General features: G+C 39.5%; 1 protein-coding gene and 1 pseudogene across 1 annotated transcript; one reads left to right on the forward strand and one right to left on the reverse strand.

The window, feature by feature from the left end:
• The first annotated feature begins 5,285 nt into the window (after positions 1-5,285).
• Positions 5,286-7,168, forward strand: LOC137963156 (E3 ubiquitin-protein ligase AIP2-like; annotated as a pseudogene).
• A 10,591-nt stretch (positions 7,169-17,759) lies between these two features.
• LOC137963157 (pentatricopeptide repeat-containing protein At4g33990-like) lies at positions 17,760-18,431 on the reverse strand. The gene is made up of 2 exons (XM_068810330.1): positions 18,335-18,431; positions 17,760-18,208 (listed from the first exon to the last, which is right to left on the reverse strand). Exons 1-2 carry the CDS (start codon positions 18,429-18,431, stop codon positions 17,760-17,762), a joined length of 546 nt encoding a protein of 181 aa, XP_068666431.1.
• Positions 18,432-24,014: the final 5,583 nt, after the last annotated feature.

Here is a 24,014-nt window from a genome sequence, read left to right on the forward strand (position 1 = left end):
TAGACACCTCAAGGTAAGGCTTGATATTTCTCAAGCAAATAGCTGCTACCAAGGCCTCTCGTTGCCTTTCTTGAATTTCAATGTCTATGGAATATGGCTGAGCTATTTTCCATTCTTAGAGGAGGCCCCAAAACCAAGCCAAAAACTCATGAATGTTATATCCTTGTTTAGTATTCAACATACTTTGTAAGATATTGAATAATTTTTTTAAGGAGGTAGTACTGGAGTATAGCTTAGCACGTGTCCCAAATGTGTTTGGCTGTTTCCAAGTTGATCACATTGTTTGCTACATGTTCTTCCAAGCTATTTATGATCCAACTAATAACCATGTTATCATTTTTAATCCACTTGTGGTAAGCCATATTTTCTTCATCAATCGGAGGAGGGAGTTTGATAACGTGATTGAGCAGGTCAAGAGTAATGAGAACCCATCGTACCGATTGTGACCAGCTAAGGTAATTGGAAAGACCTCTTAATGGAATTGTAGTAATGTGGAGTATGTCACTCTTTTTACTTGTATGTCCACTCTTCTTCATGAGGCAATTCAAATGTTGAGGTCAATTGCAAGGGCCTTTTTCAAATAAAAATTACTGAATACAATTTGAAGAAATTGTGGACCAAATTAGTCACCAACAATAGAGGGAATAGACATTTTTCAAAAGAGCAAGCACCAAATCATCAAGGAATTTGTGCTTTTGTCAAATGGGGGCAACATCCAACCATCACTCAATTCCTCTTATATTCTTATAGAAAAAAAAAAAGAGGAGAGTATACATGCAAACTCTAATGTCTTAATCCAAACTCCAACACAAAACGAGAGAAAACATTTTAGAGAAACTTAGAGGCAAATCAGGACTCTTGGAAACAAATTTTCCTCAGCTCATGGGAACACTCCAACATAAAAAAAGTGGCAATCGTTGAAGTTCAAGAGCAGAAAAGTAATAGAGATACGTAAGTGCTGAAATTTTAACCATATAATGGTCATCCAACAACATAAGAAGATCCCAAAAGCATTGTCAAGTGAGAGAATTTACAGCAACATGTGCTGAAATTAGTTCTCAAAGAAAATTTATCCAAGTGACATAAAGGTAACCAAATCGCAAATCATCAATTTATCAATCTTGATAAGACACTTGCAGCAACTAATCTTGATCAAACTTTTAATTTAGCGACAAGAAGATCAAGACTATAACATCATCTTAGTCATAAGAGATAAATATTTACAACCTCTCATATGATGATTATCTTGACTTTATGTGATTCAAAAATCAAGAGTTCAACAATTAAAGAAAGAGTATGTAAATAGAGGCCATAATTGACTTATCTCTTCATAGCTGGACTCCTTTCATGAACAAATTATTGGACAGACTTCATAAATACTTCTTTGTATACTTCATCAAGGGGGACCCTAAACTCCTTGCTCTAATACCATGTAGAATTTAGGATCTCATGTGAAGGACTTTAGATCAAAGAAGAAGAAGAGAGAAAGGAGAGGAGAAGGAGAAGGAGAAAGAGAAGGAGAAGAACATAGATGGAGAGAGTTTGGATTTGTTGATTTTCAGGGCTACATGAATTTAGCTCATGGAAAAAAGGAAAAAGAAACCCATTGGGATAAAACTGGAGAAAGAAGGGTTATGGAATTGATTCTTCCTAACCCTCCCCCTGAAGCTCTATTTATAGATTTATGAAACTACAATATTATAATAATACCCCTGAACTAAGGGTTTAAGGGTTAGGGTTTTAACCTTGGAACTTTAACATAATTACATCAATGCCATCCCTATGAGATGACCCTTTATTTACCATCCTGCCATCAATGTATGTGGGCCTATGGACCTTCTCCTTGATATATGGGCCTTGAGCCCATCTTGAATCTCTCTTGGATTCATGGGTCTTCCTTAGTCTTATGGGCTTGGGCCCATCTTCTTATACACTTTGATATGTGGGCCTTCCTTGGTCGTGTGGGCTCTGGCCCTGTATTCCAACAGGATTAAGGAGAGAATAGGGACCACTGACCAAGGAGGACGGAGGCTAGATGAATTTCTGGAAAAAAAGGGGAGAGCTTCAATGCTCTACCTCTTAGCCAATACCTTTATTTATAGCTTTACAATGCCCTTAGGACAGTAAAATGATAAAAGAGGAGACATAAAAGGAACACATATTTACATTTTTACGCCATCTTTATGAAAAACATCCTATTTTACCCATATGCCACCGCTTAGACGTGTGGGCTTACTTGCTTTGAGCTTGTGGGATTGAGCCCATCTTCCAACAAGGGACATTTGTTGATCAAATAGGCAATGGTGCTAATAGCTTTAGAACAAAACATCTTTGGGAATCCCAAATGTAATCTCATGCTCCTAGCACTCTCGTTCAGAGTTCTGTTCATCCTCTTACCCACACCATTCTTTTGAGTTTTTCCAGGAATGTTCTTCTTCGTCTTGGTATCATTGTCGACATAATACCATTTGAAATCATCATCTATGTATTCTTCCCCATTATCTGACTGCAGATACTTCACCTTCAAATATGTCTCATTCTCAATCATTGCTCTCAATCTCTTGAAGGTATCAAAGACATCAGATTTATTTTTTAGGAAATAAACCCATGCCTTTCTACTTGCATCATTAATAAATGTCACATAGTAGTGAAAACCACCAAGGGAAGTAACAATTAAAGGCCCCCATACATCTGTGTGAACCAACTCCAACTTTACTGTCTTTTGCTCATTTCTAGACTTAGAAAAGCTAACCCTTTTCTACTTGCCAAAATACAACCTTCAGAAATACTGTTATTTACAGTTTTCAACCTTGGTAGCTTCCCTTTGGACTGAAGCACTTTCATTCCCTTCTCACTCATGTGATCGAGCCTATCATGGCACAAGTTAGAATTAGTAACAGCATTAGCAACTGCAACCGTGTCTCTGCAATTGGAAGTTATGTAAAGAGTTCCAGTTTTAACTCCTCGTACAACAACCATGACTTCCTTAGTGGCTTTCCAAGCAACACCATTAAAATTCACATTATGACCTTCATCATCAAGTTGCCCTTACTGAAATCAGTTTATGCATAAGTTTTGGCACATGTCTCACCTTGTGAATTTTCCACACTATCCCATTTCACATCCTCAAACTGACATTACCAATACCAACAATATCCAAAGGTTTTCAATTAGCAAGATATAACTTCCCGTGATCTCCAACAACATAATTCTCCATGATCTCACAATGTGTGGTGGTGTGAAAAGAAACTCCTGAATCAAACACCCAAGAGTCAATAGGGCTATCAACCAGCAAGAATAAAGCATCTTGTACTTATTTAGTTATCAAATTTGCAGCATTTTTTTTCTTTTCATCTTCTTTGGTACTCTGCAGTTTTTCTTTATGTCACTTAACTTGCTAAAATTCCAGCACTCCACATTCCTTCTAAATTTGGACTTTCTTCTTCCATTCCTTAATTTCCTGCTACTATTGTCCTTGTTGGAATTTCTCTCGAAGTTCATACCCCTAGTATCGACACTTAAGGCAAAATTAGATGTCAACGATTCTTCGGAGTCCTTTCTACGAACTTCTATTATGAACTCAATAGTAGGCCGAGTCATGCAGAGTCCCCATGGCTGAGTCAAATACTTCGGCTGAGTCAGTTACTTAGTCATTAAGTTACTTAGTTTTTAAGTTATGTAGTTAGTAGATTAAATCAATTACTTAGTCATTAAGTTTATTTACATTAAATGCCATGGAGGGGCAAATCTATAATTTTCTCTTGAACCTTATTGATGTGATCCTTATTTAGGGGTGCAAGAAATGGAAAAGAGACATGTATGAGTTTAGGTTAAACAAAGGGTTTTGATTTCTCCTAAACGAGCTCAGGGGTGTGCGTTCTCTTTAACGAATCTAGGGTTTTCAAGCTTCCCTTTGGCTTGATTTTATTTTCTTCTCTTCTTCTTCCCTATGAATCGCTTTGTTAGATTCAGGATCTTAACAATATGGTATCAGAGTGGGAACACAATGAGTGATGCTTTGTCCCAAGAAAAAATGGCTTGCCATACTCGATCTATCGGGAGAAATACACACATGGGTTTTAGCATTGCGTAATGGAATGTGTGAGTCTTGCACTATAATGTCTGAGACATTGCTATAAATTGAGAAACATCACGTTATGGCCTCAGAGGGGAAGTCGCCGCTCTAGAATATGAACAGTTGATGCCCATCATTCGAGCTCAAATTGTGTCAGAACAGCCAGATTTGAGTTCGACCTCAAATCTCCCCTGTTCATGAAAACCTAACCTTCTTCCAGAAATTGAGACTAGAAATTTCCGAGCAGAGGAACCCCATGCTAAATTTTGGCCACGATTTGTTGCTGCTAACTGTCGAAAATAGGCCAGGCTCTCCTTCGTCATGAGGCATAAATATCTTCTACCCAGCATTTTTTATTGTCCTTCGTTAGAGGTTTATGCGAACAAGAAGGTAAAAAAATCCAGAGATTTTCATTTCGAAGTGGAAATTGTTACCGTGGCAGAAGGAGAGTCTGAAGCAAGCTTGAGAGCAAGAGCACATGCGAAGAGCCTCAGGACTCGAGACTTTCCTTGGGGTTGATTGATTTTGTTACCCATGGAGACCGTCATGTCCTTGATGTCGGCACACCCGATTTGTTCAGAAAATACAAGCTCAACAGGCTCATCAGCCAGGGACCCTTCACCTAGGTTTACTATGCCAAGTCCGTCGTTGATGGCTCAATGTTTGTCGTCAAGGTCATCGGATGGAAGAGCTTGGATGAGATCACCATGGTTCCAAGAATCCTCTGTGAGGTCTCTGTCATTCAGGACTGGGATATTGACTTTGCTTTCCAAAATAATCAGAGATTGAATTTCAAAAGCCCTATTGGCTTCAAGGGTACCTCATATCGCGACTTATATGAAGCAATAGTGAAGCTCCTTCCCAAACTTCTAGGACACCCGCCGGTTTCTCTTATTCCAGCTGACTGTAGAGTGGATAAAAAATTGGAGAAATGATGTCGATAGTAGGATGAACAGCCAAGAATTAAAGAATTCCATAAAATTACAAATTGCATTTGGGTTTCTGGCGGTGAATGTTTTCTCAAAGGTAAAATCTGATTCAGTTATCGGCTATGTGTGGGTCTTTGGATTAGGACTCCTGGGAAGCTTTCTATTTCAATTTTTTTTTTTTTTTTTTTTTGACAATACATGCTTCTCAAGAGACTGGGTTTTAGTGATGGAGAATATCCCTGGTTTTTCTGTATATCGAGGTCTATACGAGTTTGCACAATATGCCTTTTACTGGAAATTTTGTTGGAATTTCTGGAATGTGTTGGAGGGATCTGAATGACGTTGATAATGGGATCAAAGAAGTTTTAACTATTATGTTTGATGTGGGTTCTTGGATTAGGAGGATTGCAGGGTATGCTTAGAACAAGCAAAGAGGCTTATGGCTAGTTGAAGGTGTTAAGCTAGATGGGGTTGTAGTTGTTTCAGTCCTCTCAACTTGTGCCCAATTAAAGGTGTACATACTTGTTAATTGTTTCAATGAGGCTATTGCTGTCAGCAATTTTGTCAGATTTAGCCTTGCTGCCATGTATGGCATTGCAGTGGCAGCTTTTGGAATGTTGTACACCATTGCTACTGGTGTGGCCATTGATGCATATTGTCCCATTAGTAACAACGCCGGAGGTATTGCTGAGATGGCTGACATGAGTCACAGGATATGCGAAATAATTGATGCCCTTGAGGCCGCTGGAACCACTACTACAGCTATTGGAAGAGGGTTTGCCTTTGGTTCAGCCGCCTTGGTGTCTTTGGCTCTCTTTGGTGCCTTTGTGAGCCAAATAACTGATGCCCTTGAGGCCACTGGAACCACTACTGCTGCTATTGGAAGGGGGTTTGCCATTGGTTCAGCCACCCTGGTGTGTTTGACTCTCTTTGGTGCCTTTGTGAGCTGTGCGGAAATTTCCACAGTGGATGTTTTGACACCTAAAGTTTTCATTGGGTTGATTGTGGGTGCAATGCTTCCATACTGGTTCTTTGCCATGACCATGAAGAGTGTGGGAAATTCAATTCTTATTCTCTGGAATTTCACTTCCCTTTCTAAGACACTAGAGAAGCTACAGGAAAGAAGGAAAAGCGAGCTAAAACTAATGGTGTTCGAAGATTCTATGAAGCAAAAATTGCAAGAGCTGCAGAAACGGCTAGGGAAGAAACATACGTAGCCGTGTCTTTGATCCAATCCATTCTTCTTGAAACCTATTCTTATGCTTCTTCCTCACTTTGTAAATGCATTTATTCTATAATTTTTTGGGCTGCAACGATCTTGCAGACTAGATATATAGCACCAGGATTCTGGCATGCAGGTTTGAGGCTTTTTGAAGATGCATAACGCATTTTTGTTGAGTCTTCACTGAAGGAGCACCTAGGAGCATGCACTGCTAGGGCTCTTGAACATTTAGATGAGGTAGAGAATGGACCCCGGGCCTCAGACTCCACCAAATACCCCGTACAAAGATTCTAGATTTCTATTTGAAGGACATTTAACAGTTGGACCTGAGCCCCGGCCACCTGCATGGCTTGTGGCATAGAATTTACTTACAACTCTTGGTACCACACAAGAGCAGGTTAGTGCTTCTAAGTCTTCTCAATCCCATGGGGAGAGTAATAGAACAAACAATTTTGGTCCTGATGCTGCTTCTGCAATGCTGGAAAAGTTGGTAAATACTAAGCTAGAAATCAGTGGTTTGCAGGACCTTGATTCTGTCATTGAAGCTTCACTACAGGAAATTGGTGTTGACAAAAGAAGCCACCTCCAGCCTCAAAAGAGATGGTTGCAAGGCTTCCAATCATCACAATCACACATGAAATCTGGGTGAAGCTAGGGAGAGAGACAAAATGTGCAGTTTGTAGGGAGAACTTGGTTATAGATGACAAGATGCAGGAGTTGCCTTGCAAGCTTTTATTTCACCCAAATTGCCTCAAGCCATGGCTGGATGAGCATAATTCGTGCCCGATCTGTAGGCATGAGCAACAAATAGATGACCATGCATATGAGAGCTGGAAAGAACGTGAAAAGGAGGCTGAAGCAGAAAGGAAAGGTGCAACAAATGCACTCCGAGGTGGAGAATATATGTTGAATACTATTGGTGCTTCTACCATAGTAGAGTAGTTGGATAAAAAAATTGTTAATTTTCAGAGGAAACTTTTTGCCAATTGGGGGAAAGTGTGGAGGATTTCAGATACCGAAATCTCTCCTTCCGGGGTGTTACATTGCAGCGATTACACCGCTTGTGTTATCCAGTGGGTTGACGTGGATGCCACAGATGCTACTTGGGGAGATATGGCAACGTTTTGGCAAGCATCCCTACCTTCAAGCTTGAGGACAAGCTCTTTCTCCAGGAGGGGTGTAATGTTAGCAGGCCGAGTCATTTAAAGACGCCATGGCTGAGTCAATTACTTTGGCTGAGTCAATTACTTAGTCATTAAGTTACTTAGTTAGTAAGTTAAGTCAATTACTTAGTCATTAAGTTTATTTACATTAAATTCCGTGGAGGGGCAATCTGTAATTTTCTCTTGAACATTGTTGACATGATCACTATTTAGGGTGTAAGGAATGGAAAAGAGACAAGTCTGAATTTAGGTTAAGCAGAGGGTTTTGAGTTCTCCTAAACGAGCTCAGGGGTGTGCGTTCTCCTTAACGAACCGAGGGTTTTCAAGCTTCCCTTTGGCTTGATTTTCTTTTCTTTTCTTCTTCTTCCCTACTAATCGTTGTGTTAGATCCGGGATCATAACAACTTCCCCCACAAAAATGGTATCCCGAACATCATTAAAGATCAATTTCCCATTGCCTACATAGTTGCTAACAGCAACCCTCATAAGCTCCCAACAATTTGGCAAAGACGCCAAAAGAATTAATGCATGAACCTCATCATCAAATTTAATTTGAACGGATGTCAATTGATTGACAATTATGCTAAATTCATTCAAATGTTATGCTACTGATGTTTTCTCTATCATCTTTAAATTGAAGATTTTTTTTTGTGAGATGTACCTTATTATTTGTGGAAGGTTGCTTATACATGTCAAACAGAATCTTCATCATCCCCGCTGTAGTTTTCTCTGACCCCATGTTGTGAGCAACGTTCTTTAACAATGTTAATGAGAATACTCCCAACACCTATCTATTGATGAGATTCCACTCATCATCCTTTATACCTTTTGTTTTCATATCCAAAAGTGGTGCGTTCAGCTTTTTACGGTATATATAATCTTTGATCTGCATCCTCCTGAACTCAAAATCCATACCATCAAACTTGTTGATTCCAAGTGTCAATCCTTCTCCGCCAGCCATTTCTTTCAATCACAAACCAAAACTCTCATACCAATTATTAGGAATTAGATGCTCTAATTTCAAACTAATGAGATCAATAATAATAAACATGAAATAAATAAAAGCAAGCAACAAAAAATAACAACAAGATTTATATAGGTTCGCCTTGAGGTTAGACTACATCCTTGCTTCCCCCGCTACAATAATCTACTATGAAGATGAAATAGTTTACAAAGAGAAACCACACACACTTACAGGTGCTTTTCTCTAACATCTGGGGCTACAACTCCAAATGCTCCTCAGGATGATGATACTCATCAAAATGATAAAACCCTAACAACGGTGCCCCCATAAATAAAAATAAAATAAGGGAATTGGATTACAAGTGTGAAATCCCCACACTACCCTTAATGACACATCAATCAATATATCGTGTCAGAGGGTAAGATTTAATTAGGCTCCACAACTTAACATGCAGGTCATGAAAGATTCTTCAAAATATAGGCCTAGAGATGACCCGATGGAGTGGGAGCTTATATGTCTAATTTTTTTTCCTTTTCAACTGTCAAAAGATGGGTCCAAACCCACGCGACCAAGGAAGGCCCACACATCCAAAACATGTGGAAGATGGCTCAAGGCCCATAGACCAAGGAGAAGGCCCACAGACCCATAAAATGTTGGAAGGATGGTAAATAAAGAGTCGTCTCTTAGAGATGGAACTGGTGTAATTAGTTTAAGTACTAGGGACATAATTGTAATAATGTAGGATTATTAATCTATAAATTGAAATTTAGGGGAAGGGTTAGGAGACAAGTCCATAACCTCTTCTTCCTCCTATTTTCTCCAATTACGCGTCTCTCCTTTTCTCCATGAGCTAAATCTATGGAGTCCTGAAAATAAACATGGTATCAAAACATGATTTTTAGGACTCGTATTTGTAGTTTTTAGAATTCTCGATTTATTTGGGTGCGTGATTCTGTGTCTTCTCCTTTTTTTATTTTAAAATTTCTCGATCTTATTTACTCTATGGGTTTTTTCCCTTACATGATTGTTCAAAGTCTGTTGTTGTTTGTCTTTACTGCTAATAATTCTCTGCCTTGATCCTATTTAGGCAAGGTTCATATTTTTATTTGTGTGATTTAATATTGGATATCTCTTGGCTCCTTTCCATTGTTTTTCGCCGGTTACCGGTTGCTTGGTAACATAAATATTTTTGAGTCTTTGTTAATCGACGTAACCACTTCAACTGGAAGCTAGAGAATCGTTGTGCTACAATATTGGGCCTCCACATGATGCAGATAGGATTGATGGTTTTTGGGAATCCTTGGCAGTCGTTGTTTCTAATTATTGGCTCCTAAGAATCCTTACTGATTCTGGTTGCTGATTTTGTTATTCTGTGCATCTGTCATTGGATACCAGTAGAGTAAGAGAATGTTTCTAAAGTAGTTAGTCTCCACGTATTCATCTGCTGCTGATTATATTGTGAAATGCTTGTCTGCATTAGAGTGTGTATGGTACTCGTTATTCATCTGCTGCTGTAGTCTCCATGTAACAAAGCAGAGGGAGCAGTAATCTCGGTAGAGGGAGCATTAATTTTTTTGTAGTCTGGTATGTGGTGGTCTTGATGTAATCAGAGCAAAGGAAGCATTGAATCATCATCATTGAAGTCATTCCTTGCTGCTGCAAAGGCAAGAATGGAAGTGGCAAGCTCAGACGCATCTGTCTCTGAGGAAACTTGCCCACATTGGTGAAGCAATTAGCGACCCATTCGGATTCCATATCACAATCTCTGGTCTGTGTCATTGCTTTTGTTTAAGGATTGTTACAACAAAGAATTTCGGTTTGGAATTTCTATTTTAGGGGTGTTCCAGATTTTCCGCTGGTATTTCTGTTTGGACATCTCATTAACAGAAAATATGCATCCTTTTAAGAAGCATAATTTTTGGTTTGGATTTCTGTTTGGATAACTGCATCTCATTAGCAGGAGATACGAAGCCCTTCAGCAACAGATCAAGGCTTTGTCATCTCCTTCAGCTCTATGATTATTTTAGTTTTTTGGCTTTCTTTGCATCATTCCTGAGAGGAGAGTCTCCACCATCTGAGTGTTGAATCCTTTTCCTTCCGACATCACTTGGCTCTAGATCAGTCATTAGTCGCTAGCCATATAGTGATAGTTTTATTACTGAAAAGAGTAGTACCAATGTCAAAAAATGAAGAGATGTTTGTGATGCCGAGAAGACTAAAAAGAAACTTTTATTGTGGTCTTTATATCAGAGTCGTATATGGTATTACTATTACACCTTTGGTCCCTATCGAGAAGCAATATCTGATCTATGATAGGGATATGGAGTGCGAGGAGGCGATGAAGAAGGTAGGGAAGGAGGTGCAAGTGTTGTACATCCTTCATCTTGGGCACTGATTCTACATGAAATAAATTGCCGTCATCTCTGTCCCCATCCAGTCCACATCCACATGCATTTTCCACCACGCTTGTCAATTCATCTAAACTAGAGTATTTGGCTCAGAAAAGGAGAAAGTAGAAATCTTCGTCGCCGAAAAGTAGAAGAAGAGGGATGCCATGGCGTTTGCAACAGCTGCGATTCAAGCACCAGTGATGGAGGCGATGAATAGCAGACTCTACTTGTTTAGTTGTTGTCCTGTTGCATGCTTTCCTCATATAGCTGTTGAATTTATAGAAAAGTGAAATACTTCATTGATATCAATAACTTGTTGTAATCATAGTACATGAACTTCTATTTATAATAGTAGAAGGTAGTAGAGTCCAATTACAATAAAACTACCCTCGTCCCAATTACACCCAAACTCTAACACTTAAAGATAAATCCTAACATAATTAAATAACTCAATATTTATAAAAGACAAACATAACTCAAACTAAAACTCTTCTTGGTCGTGACCCTAAGATAAAGATACTTTTGTGAGTCCTTCTTGATCTTCCAACTGATGTGATATGGATGCCAACTCTTGGTAATCATTGTGGGTCCTACTTCTTATGGGTTTGCGCCTATCTTGTGGGCCTTCCTTGGCCATGTGGCCCATCTTATAATAATCTTACATATGTGGTCCTTGGTCGTTTGGGCTTTGTATTATCTTCCAACACTCTCCCTCAAGCTGGGGGTGAGAGAACAACATGAACTCCCTGCTTGCTGCAAATGATGTATATAATATTTTTGTATAAAATGGCACATCTTCCAATATGCCTTTATCTTCCAACATTCCCCCTCACGCTGTTGCGTCCTTCCATGAGGCCCTGCGGCATTATAAGTGAGAGTAAAAATCACTCCTAGCCAGTCTTAATGCTGGATGTAGGGCACACTCCACTGTTACCGGTAGTGTGTCTCTCGGCATTGCTCTGAAGTGTCCACCACCGTGTCCCTACACAGGACAACGACTCTCTAGTGGTAGGAGACATAAAAGCCATTACAAGGGGGGATAACATAGATGTAGTCATAAGTTCTTCCGTCATGGACTTCCAACCACAAATAGTTTTCATCTTTTTGACGGGGATGAAGTTCCTCCATTGTGGACTCCCAACCACAAATAATTTTCATCTTTTTGAAGTTCCTCCATCGTGGACTCCCAACCACAAATAATTTTCATCTTTTTGACAGGGATGAAGTTCCTCCGTCATGGACTTCCAACCACAAATAATTTTCATCTTTTTGATGGGGATGAAGTGCCTCTGTCATGGACTCCCAACCACAAATAATTTTCATCTTTTTGACGGGGATGAAGTTCCTCCGTCATGGAGTCCCAACCACAAAAAAAATTGATCTTTTTGATGGGGTAAAATAAATGATGACATGAAGCCACCTCTTATTCAATAATAATGTCCCCAAAGAGATATAATAGCTGCAGCTAAATATAACATGACCATCTTCCAACACATATAACACGAACCAAATAGTAAACTTTGTCAAAGAACCCATGAAATAATCCGATATAAAAATTTCTTCTTTGATGCACAAGCTTCATCTTTCGTGCTCTCCCTTTCTTGAATATTTTGGTCACATAAACTTATCCACAACATAAGGAATAAAATACATCTTTCTTATTCTTCTTCTACTTCTCCCCCTCAAGCTGGAAGGTAATGGCAATGATCCCAGCTTGAAACCAATATCATAGATGTAGCAATAAACCAAAATAACAGATATGTATAAATAAGCCCTCAAACCAGAGAGAAGTGAGATATTTTCCTGATAAACTCAAAAAGTGACGCAAAACCATTGGCATAAATTCGGATTTTTCAATCCAACAGAATACCAACATGACCTTTGATTCTTTCAATTCGAATATATCTTTCAATATAGATCTGATTGACATGAAATTTTTTCCTTCTGAAAGTAGACTTAAATAAATTTCATCCAAGTATAACATCTCTTCTTAAAATATAATTATCAGAAGATAAATAATCTGATAGGTTTCGGTCTCTGTCATCTGGCCGAACTAAGTTCTGTTTCTCCTATTTTTCTAGAACGACCATTGACTCTTCCAAGATCAGTATCTCCTTATAAAAAATCATACCGATAATTGGTTTAATAGGTCAGAAAATATACTTACATACCTTTCTCTTTATATATAATTATCCATATAAAGTCTCTTTCTTGATAGTTTAAATACCTCAGAAGTTGAGGCTTTTTGCTGCCGCTCGAACCTCTTTTTCAATCTGACGTTTGCTGCTTCAAATATCGATTTCTCTTTATAAATAAATCAGATAAAAAATTGGTTGAATAGGTAAAAGAATAGACTTAAATATATTTCGTTTGATATATATTTCTCCATATAAAGTCTAGTTCTTGATAGCAAAAAATACCTCAGAATCTGAAGATTGTTGCTGCTACTCGAACCTTTTTTCAATCTGACCTTTGCTCATTCAAACATCGATATCTCTCTGTAGATAACTCCGATTGGAACAAATAATTCTTCTTTGGAAATTAGACTAAAATATCTTTCCGTCAATATATATCTTGAAATATGAAAACTAATTATAAAGGTGAAAATCGCAATGAAAACTACAATTGTAGGGACTGAAAAAAAAACTTCGACCCTAGACCTAGGGTTTAGGGTTTAGAGAAAAAGATCACATTACCTCCATGAGTTGACCAAGTCAACTCATAGAACCTGCTCTGATACCATGTTGAATTTATGGAAAAGTGAAATACTTCATTGATATCAATAACTTGTTGTAATCTGAGTACATGAACTTCTATTTATAATAGTAGAAGGTAGTAGAGTCCAATTACAATAAAACTACCCTTGTCCCAATTACACCCAAACTCTAACAGTTAAAGATAAGTCCCAAAATAATTAAATAACTCAATATTCATAAAAGACAAACATAACTCAAACTAAAACTCTTCTTGGTCGTGACCCTATGATAAAGATACTTTTGTGAGTCCTTCTTGATCTTCCAACTGATGTGATATGGATGCCAACTCTTGGTAATCATTGTGGGTCCTACTTCTTATGGGTTTGCGCCCATCTTGTGGACCTTCCTTGGTCATGTGGTCCATCTTATAATAATCTTACATATGTGGGCCTTCCTTGGTCGTTTGGGCTTGATCTTATCTTCCAACAAAAGCAACTGCCTTTGTCATCGTATCACGTGACACCAGTTGTCAACTGAACAACTATTCTGCACTAGATTATTTTTCTCTATCATAAAATTAAGTTTATGCCGAGAATACATTTTCTCTTGATGCTATTTGCTTTTTTGAAAAATTCCTTGGCTCATCTCCTTGTTCCAAGTCCATTGCCATTTACATAGACTCATCAGTTTTTGTTGTTATATCTATTTTTTGGAATGTCTCGTGACTGTATTCCGTTGTGTTGCCATTTCTGGATGACAACTCTACTGATTTCAGAATCTCCTTGTTGGTCCTCTCCTATTTAAGTAACTTTTGAAGATATAGTTTTTTTTTGCTAGCCTTTCCCGCTTCAGCTTGGTTTCCATTTGGGAGGACGAAGACGATTGCCAGATTGATTTCACCATCAAGTCTCGTAGGTATCTCGCCATATGATATACCGAGCTTCAAGCACGGTTTGAAGATTTTCCAGGCTATTTCAGGGAGACGACTGTTTCTTTGTGATTTTTAGGGACGATGACTTCTTGAAAAATTAAATGATTACTAAGTTAGGACACTATTTTTCATCCAGCGCCGATTCAGCTTCTAGCCCAACTCAGACCAGACCATGTTAGGTCAACCCACCAACCGGAGACTCATTGTGTGCTGCTCAGTTTAACCTAGTGGGTCGGGTCAACTTAGAGTGAGTCAACTCAGTTCAGATCAACCTGACTTGGCCCATTTGTTTTCCTGCCTTGATTATACAGGTCTGGGTCCTAAGTGTTATACCTATTTCTTTCATGCTTCAACTACGTTGGTCTACTACTTAACTCAACTTGACTAGGTCCCTTGGCTCTAGCATGATATTATGTGGAATTAATTGACAACTTATTCCTTGATCAACATATTATTTGGTGCTCAACCTTCTGATGGTCTCGTAACGGATTATTTTATGGGTCCTTGGATTTTCATAATTTGGTACACGTTATTGGGCCCATGCCCATTTCATCTGCTACTATTGTATCTCTTTGGCTGAGACATTATTATTGAAAGACTTGTCAATTGTTGATTGTTGTCAGTATTGGTTATTTGATAAAATAGAAAGCATATGGTGGCCCCAAAATATAATCTTCTAGGTGATTACCTATTACACCCCTTAATTGGCATTTATTACTCTTGCCATTTGAGAGTTAGTGTCCTATGGAGGGACACATTGATGGAGGAGTTTGATTACACTTCTATGCAATGCCTATGAACCCACTACCTACAGAAGATAGGAGTTTGCCCAACATCCAACATGAGCCAACTGGAGTATGGAGCGATGTCTTATGGCTAGGAGTAATTTTACTCTCACTTATACTATGCCAATTGGGCCTCTTGGAAGAGACCATCGGCTTGAGGGGGAGTGTTGGAGGATATGGTAGACTACCATTTTATATGAGAAGATCCTATACACCATTTGCAGCAAGCTAGGCATTCATGATGTTCTCTCACCCCCAACTTGAGTGGGAGAGTTGGAAGATGGGCCCAAGCCCACACATCCAAGTGTGTTAGAAGATGGGCTCAAGCCCATAAGACCAAGGAAGACCCACCCAATCAAGAGATGTGGAAGATGAGCTCAAAGCTCCTAGACCAAGGAGAAGGTCCATAGGCCTATATAGTGATGACAAGATGGTAAATAAAGAGTCATCTAATAGAGATGGCATTGATGGAATTAGGTTAAGTTTTAGGGGCATAATTGTAATATCATAGTTTCACTAATTGATAAATTGAGCTTCAGGGAAAGGGTTAGGACACACATCCATAACCCCTTTCTTGCTCCTAGTTTCTCCCAATATGTCATCTCTCCTTTTCTCCATGAGCTAAATCCATGGAGTCCTAAAAATCAACAAGGTGCTGCAGAGATTTTATTCTGCCGAGTGACCCAAACTGGGTTTGTTTTGTTCCAATTGGTAAACCCAACGAGGGAGTGTCAGACCCATTTTGTTCTGCTTGGGTCAACTCAGTGGGTTGGGTCAACTTGAACTGGGTCAACTAGGTCCGGGTCAACTCGACTTGGCCCACTTGTTTATTTTCCTATGTTATATGTGTTCGGGTCATGAGTTCTCTATTGATTACTCTTGCGACTTAGTAATATTGGTTTGATATCCGACTCGGCTCAACTTGGTTCCTTGTCTTTGGCTGGATTATTATTTTCAAGTATTGGCAGCTTATTCCTTAGTAAGCATATTATTTTGTGCACAGACTCGCAACGGATTATTTTAAGGATCATTTTTTAAGCATTTTTTATATATGGTACGTGTTATTAGGCCCAAGCCCATTTTCATCTGATGTTATTATGTCTCTTTGGCTCACATGGTGGCCCCAAAAATATTATTTTCTGGGTGATTACTCGTTTCCCCTCCTTACTTGGCCTTTATTATTCATACCATTTGAGAGTCGGTGTTTTGTGGAGGGATACGGTGATTGAAGAGTTTTATTACACTTCAGAGCAATGCCTATAGACCCACTACCTACAAAAGATAGGAGTGTACCCAACATCCAACATGAGTTATTTGACTGGAGTATGGAGCGATGTCTTATAGCTAGGAGTGATTTTGTTACGGTCCCAGATCTCACAAAGCGATTCATAGGGGAGAAGATGAAGGAAGAAGAAAATAAAGTCGAAGGGAAGCTTGAGACCCTAGGTTCATTGACGAGACCGCACATCCCTCAGCTCATTTAGGAGAAACTCAAAAATCCTTTGTTTAACCTAAAATCAAGACTTCTCTTTCCCATTCCTTTCACCCTTAAGTAGGGTTCAAGAGTACAAAATTAAAAATATGCCCCTCCACGACATTCAACTTGAAAAGTAAATAAAATTAATGACTTAAATTAATAACTAAGTAACTTAACAACTAAGTAACTGACTCAGCCAAAGTAATTGACTCAGCCACGTCGCCTCTGAATGACTCGGCCTGCTATTGAGTCCATAACATTACTCCCTCCCTGGAGAAATAGCTTGTGCTCAAGTTCAATGGTAGGGTAGGCTTGGCGGAGGGTCTCCACATCCTCCTCTAGTCCAGCTGTGTCATCTGTGTCATCTGCTGGGAGATTTTGTTCCTCATCTTGTTTGATGTTGTGAATATTATGATGTTGCTCGTCTGCAGAAAGTTGGTGGATGTCATCTTCCACAGCTTGGGAAAACCATTTTTACATGCTTCCATGCTTGTTGGACTATGTAGCAGCATGTGGGTCAAGATTAGCATAAAGATTAGCCATGCACCAAAAGTGTGCAAACGTGGGACTTATGTCAGATATAGTCAACATTTCATTACAATACTTGTGGCCCTTTGATATTAATCCAGCATGAATATAAGCACAAAACATACCAATAAAGGTAATTTCCTCGATCAACACGTTTTCTTTTGATGTTGCCCTGTCACCCATTTTGTTACTAGAACTTTGTCCCACCATTGTTGCAAGACATCCATGAATACAGTGTTCCAACATCATTGTATTCCAAAAATTTAAATTCCTCTGTGAGATTTGGTAAAAAACTCTTCTAGTATCATCCACCTAAAGTGCCTTGACAGGCATGTCATGAAACTGGGTAGCAACATCATACACCCTACATACCAGTCGTTGGGCAGTTTCAAATTCAGACACCAGTCCAATTTTTGAAATCCAAATAGGATTCAACTAATTCATAATTACTTCTGTCTGCCCTAGTTCTTCCAGTGTAGCATCTCTTTGTTTTACATAAACTACTGCCCTAGGATCCTCCAATTTGCATTACCATAGGTGTTCCATGGCGGTAGAACTTTCTGGTCCATGCTATCAAGTACAAAATGAACAATCTTGATTTATCCACATTTGGCATACATGTCAATAAGACATGTTACATCAAACACCTCATATAACAAACCAGTCCGTATAGTTCTTCCAGGAATTACCATTCCTTGTTGCATAGATCCTACATGGGATAAAGCAGGGAGAAGGCTTATATTAGTACCCTGATCTACTAGTATGCCACCAGACTTACCCAGAACATGGAAATGCTTAATTGCCTCATCAGGAAGCCTATTTCGTGCAAAATCAGTGAGGATAGTGTTCCATGAAATCACATATTTTTGGCAGAATCCGACTATCATGGTGTGCCAAGTACCCACATCTCGAAATTGCATTTCATCAATTGTTTGGTAAGCACCAGGAATATCCCCGAACTTAGAATACATATGCATCAAAGAAGTGCCCACGAACACATCTCCACACATTTCATAATCGTCCACAATAGAATTCCCAGAACCCCCACCTGGTCAAAGAATTTCTACAAACAGTGTTCGAGCGGACACTACAACTCCACAGGCTGAATACATGTGACCCGAAATATCCCCATCGCGAATTTCTAACACTAGAGCCAGAACTCCTTCCAAATCACCAGCGGAAGCCAATATATCAACAAACAACACATAATGTTCTAGCTTATGCGAGTAACCTTTCTGGTTCACAGTGCAACTAAACACCCTCAACACCATTGTAGAGTTTTTTCTTACAAAGTCGAGGGACATGAGAATGGACAAAACAAAATTCGGAGAAAATCTGCTAAAAAACTGACCACAAAATTCGATCAAGTCGGTTTCCAACTTGGAGGTGGAGACCGAGAGTGAGAGGCTGAAACACGATGGTCACAATTTCAGATTGAAATCCACTAGTCCAGACTTCTCATCTTCTGCCAAGGCAACTATTTCCACTTTGAAATCAAAATCTCTAGATTTTTTTACCTTTCTTTTTGCATAAACCGCTAACAGAGGAAAATTGAAGCTGCTGGGTAGAAAATTTTTATGCCCGATGATGAAGTAGAGCCTGACCTATTGCCGATGGTGAACAGCAGCAACATGGGGCTTCTCCACTCGAAAATTTTCCTTCTCCAATTCTGGGAGAAGTTTTGGTTGCTGTGAACAGGGGAGATTTGAGGTCAAACCCAAATCTGGCTGTTTTGATGCGATTTGAGGTCAAATGATGGGCAGCAACTGGTCATCGTTTGGAGCGGCAACCTTCCCCTCTAACTCAACACGATGCTTCTCGGTTTCGGCCAATCTCAAGTCTTCCATCCTTCAATCTAGGGGTGGATTTCTTCCAAACATCATATCCCACATCCTACTGATTTGTTGGTCAATTCTTTTCATTCATGCCCCACTTTTTGTCAGCGTTGTTGCATTTTCTGCCCCCATTGCTGCCAATCGTACCTCTCTAGCAATTGGTTGCAGCTTGTCACTCCTGGACGAATCACCCATGTTCAAGATTTTATACCAAGTTGTTATGATTCCAGATCTCACATGGCGATTCACAAGGGGAGAAGATGAAGGAAGAAGAAAATCAAGACAAAGGGAAGCTTGAGACCCTAGGTTCGTTGGGGAGAACGCACACCCTTAAGCTCATTTAGGAGAACTCAAAAATCCTTTGTTTAACCTAGAATCAAGACTTCTCTTTCCCATTAATTTAACCCCTTAAGTAGGGTTCAAGAGTACAAAATTATAGAACTGCCCCTCCATGGCATTCAATTTGAAAAGTAAACAAACTTAATGACTTAACTTAATAACTAAGTAACTGAAAAACTAAGTAACTTAACGACTAAGTAACTGACTCAGCCAAAGTAATTGACATTGCCACATCGCCTTTGAATGACTCAACCAGCTATTGAGTTCATAATAGATTTTAGTCTCACTTATATTATGATAGTTGGGCCTCTTGGAAGAGACGACAAGCTTGAGGGGGAGTGTTGGAAGATATGGTGGACTGCCATTTTATATAGAAGATCCCATGCACCATTTACTATAAGTTGGGATTTCATTATGTTCTCTCACCCCCAACATGAGGGGGAGTGTTTGAAGATATGGTGGACTGCTATTTTATACAAAAGATCCCATGCACCATTTACTATAAGTTGGGATTTCATTATGTTCTCTCACCCCCAACATGAGGGGGAGTGTTGGAAGATGGGCCCAAACCACACATCCAAGAGATGTGGAAGATGGGCTCAAGGCCAGTAGACCAAGGATAAGGCCCACAAGCCCACACAGTGATGGTAGGATGGTAAATAAAGAGGCATCTCATAGAGATGGCACTAATATAATTAGTTTAAGTACCAGGGGCATAATTATAATATTATAGGATTATTAATCTATAGGTTGAGCTTCAGGGGAAGGGTTAGGATACAAGTCCATAACCTCTTCTTCCTCCTACTTTCTCCACTATGTCATCTCTCGTTTTCTCCATGAGCTAAATCTATGGAGTCCTGAAAATCAACATCAATAAACTGATGAAAACCAAAAAAGGCTTCTAGCTTCTTTCCATCTAAAAGGGGATATGTGTGTTGTTCCAATAGCACAACCACACCGGCCCTCTTATCACTTGGCATGTGTTTGTACAAGATCTATGCATATGGTTTGGGCCAACCAATATCAAGATTATGATTCTCTTCTCATAAAGCTCAAGCAAAGTGGCTCCATCAAAGAGTACCAAACAAAGTTTGAATGCATAGTCAACTGAGTCCATTGGTTCAAGTTGGTAGCTTCATTGGAGGCCTTAAACAAGAAATACCAAGTGAGGTAAGGTTATACCATCCTAGAATCCTTGTTGGAGAAATTTAATAAGCTCACATACAAGAAGAAACATTACCCCTCCTATGTTTCAAACTTAAGGATTTTTTTATGGACTCAAGAGTAGGCCGAGTCATTCAAAGGCGCTGCGGTTGAGTCATTTAGTTATTCAGTTTATTGTTTTTTTTTCATTTTCCTTTTACTTCATTTTATTTCAATTGAAGAGTTTATATGCCATAGGGGCATTATTGTAATTCTTTCTCTTGAACTCTTGTTAGCGCCAACCCTACTTAGGGGGGAAAGAGGAATGGGAAAAGACAATTCTGATTTTAGCCTAAATAGGGATTTAGAGTTCTCCTCAACGAGCTCTAGGGTTGGAGTTATCCTCAATGAACCCAAAGGTTCAGGTTCCCTTACGAATTTTATTTTCTTCTCTTTTCTTCTTGCTCTTTTCCCTTTTCCAAAACCAAGAGTTACCTTAGCAGTGCAGAACTCGTCCCCAAAACTCTGGATTACCCTTTCCAGTGCCATGTTACAAGATCCATGACCCAGGAACATAACAACTTGGTATTAGAGCAGGGTAACATGGGTGATACGTCCAGCAATGAAGAGCTGAGAGCCATAGTCATAAAGGCGCAGGACGCACAGGCCGAACAAGAGGTGAGAATGACAAATTTCTGCCAGTGGTTGGAACAAATTCCAAGTATTATCCTGCAACTCGAGAGACTCTCAGGTATGGTTTCAGATCTTTTGGCTGCTAGAAACCCAACCCCAGGCCAAAGGGGGGAGGACAAATCGCACAGTAGAAGGGTGGAGCAGCTTGTAAAGCGTACTGGTGTCCATTCACAATAGGGTGGAGGTACAGTACCCAAGTATACAAAATTGGATTTTCCCACTTTTACTACGTCTGACAACCCCTTAATTCGGTTGCATAGATGTGAGAATTTATTTCCAATCAAAGGATACCTGAATTTGAGAAGGTGGGACTGGCCGCCTTCCACATGCTTGATGAAGTGCATCTATGGTTTCATCAAGTAAAATTTGAGAGATTGGTGCTAGATTGGGAAGAATTTAAAGAGCTATGTACTATGAGATTCAGCCCTCTAGCAAACAGCAACCCATTGGGGGGGGGGGGGGGGGGGGGGGGGGGGGGGATGTTGGTCCTATTAAGACAAACCGTGTCTGTGGATAAATAATAAAAAACAATTCCAAGAAAAATTGGGTCAAGCAAGCAGGATGGTTAGAGTCGACCAACAGGTAAATTTGTTTACAGTAGGCCTTAATGAGTCTTTGAGGTTAGAGGTAGCACTCCTTGCACCTACTAATTTGGCACGAGCAATGAATTTCGCTCGAGCACTGGAAGCAAGACAGAAAGTTCAAATTAAGAGGACTGGTTGGTAAGGGGGGAGGAACTATACGCCTTAGGTGACCTTGCCAATAGTGTGGCCACCCAAAACTACACCGATTAATACTGTGGCAGCAGATACAAGGACAAGCAACCCACCACCCCAATATATATGAACATTAACTGGTTTAGACATGGCTGACCACAAGGCAAAAAACCTATGTTATAACTGTGATGAACCTTATAGAGCAGGCCACCAATGTTAAAGATTGTTGAGGTTGGAGTTAGATGCATTTGGAGAAGAAGAACCGAAAGAAGGTCCTCAAGAGGAGGACGAACCAGAAATTTCTTTGAATGCAATTACTAGATAGAAGTCAGCCAAAACTATGCAAGTACGGGCAAGGGTTCTAGACCAAGAACTTGTGGGGTTAGTGGACTCTGAAAGTACCCACAATTTCTTAAGCTTAATGGCTGCTAAACATCTTCAACTTGGGATCCAGCCTCACCCAATTGCCATGGTTTCAGTTGCCAATGGTGAGAAAGTCCCTAGCTATGGGGTCAGCAAGGCGGTAAAGTTTTCTATTGGTAACACTCATTTTACCATTGAATTTTTTGTCATACCATTAGCTGGATTTGATATGGTACATGGAATCAAATGGTTACAAACCTTGGGCCCAATTTTGTGGGATTTCTCTGCTTTAACAATGAGTTTTTAGTCGAAAGGAAGCCAAGTAATGCTAAAGGGCAGTCAAGCTGAAGCGGCACATCATATCCACCTACTACACAAACAGGAACCACCGGGCAGCACGTTAGAAAAGTTACTGGAAGAGTTCATAGACTTGTTTTAGGAGCTTTCAGGGCTGCCTCCATTGAGGCACTGTGATCATAGAATTTGTTTAAACTCCGGATTAGATGTGGTGGTTATTAGACCATACAGGTGTTGAATTTATGGGAAAGAGAAAACCTATATTGAAGTATTATCATCAAAGTACATGAACCTCTATTTATAATAGAGGAAGGTAGTAGAGTCCAATTACAATAAAACTACCTTTGTCCCAATTACACCCAAACTCATACGCTTAAAGATAAGTCCTAGCATAATTTAATAACTTAATATAGATAAAAGGCAAACATAACTCAAACTAAAACTCTTCTAGGATGTAACCATTAGATAAAGATACTTTCTTGAGTCCTTGATCTTCCAATTGATGTGATAAGGATGCCAGCTCATGGTAATCATTGTGGGTCCCACTTCTTATGGGCTTGGGTTCATCTTGTGGGCCTTCTTTGGTTGTTTGGTTCATCTTATAAGACTCTTAGATATGTGGGCCTTCCTTGTTCATGTGGGCTTGAGCCCTATCTTCAAACACTCCCCCTCAAGTTGGGGGGAGAGAACATCAAGATCTCCCAGTATGCTGCAAATGACGTATAAGATTTTTTTGTATAAAATGGTAGTCCTCCAATCTTCTAGCACTCCCCTCACATTGGTGCTCTCTTCCTTGAGACCCAATTGGCCAATTCAGGGGGGGGGGGGGTGGGGTGGGGGGGTAAAACATAGATGCAATAATAAGTTCCTCCGTCATGGTTTTCCAACCATGATATTTTTTGACAGGGCCCATCATGGTTTCCCAACTTTGATATTTTTTGACAGGGTATCCCTCATCATGGTTTCCCAACCGTGATATTTTTTTACAGGGTATCCCCCATCAATGTTTCCCAACCGTGATGTTTTTTTTTACGGGGTAAAATAAATGATGATATGAGGCCACTTCTTCTTCAATAATAATGTCCCCAAAGAGACATAATAGCTGCAACTGAATATAATACGACCATCTTACAACACATATAACATGAACCAAAATAATAAACCTTGTAGAAGGACCCATGAAATAATCATAATCTGATATAAATATTTTTTCTTAGATGCAGAAGCTTCATCTTTTGTGTTCCCCTTTTCTTGAATATTTTGGTCACATTAACTCATCCACAACATATGGAATAAAATACCTCTTTCTTGTACTTCTCCCCCTCAAGCTGGGAGGTAATGGCAGTGATCCCAGCTTGAACCAAATATCATAGATGTAGAAATAAGCCCATATAACAGAGATGCATAGATAATCCCTCAAACCAGGGAGAAGTGAGATATTTTTCTTATATATCAACTCAAAAAGTGA

Source organism: Aristolochia californica, unplaced genomic scaffold (assembly GCF_029961685.1).
Source record: "Aristolochia californica isolate CCGP_79_NKW_82.1479 unplaced genomic scaffold, dmAriCali1.0.hap1 SCAF_4, whole genome shotgun sequence".
Taxonomy (NCBI): domain Eukaryota; kingdom Viridiplantae; phylum Streptophyta; class Magnoliopsida; order Piperales; family Aristolochiaceae; genus Aristolochia; species Aristolochia californica.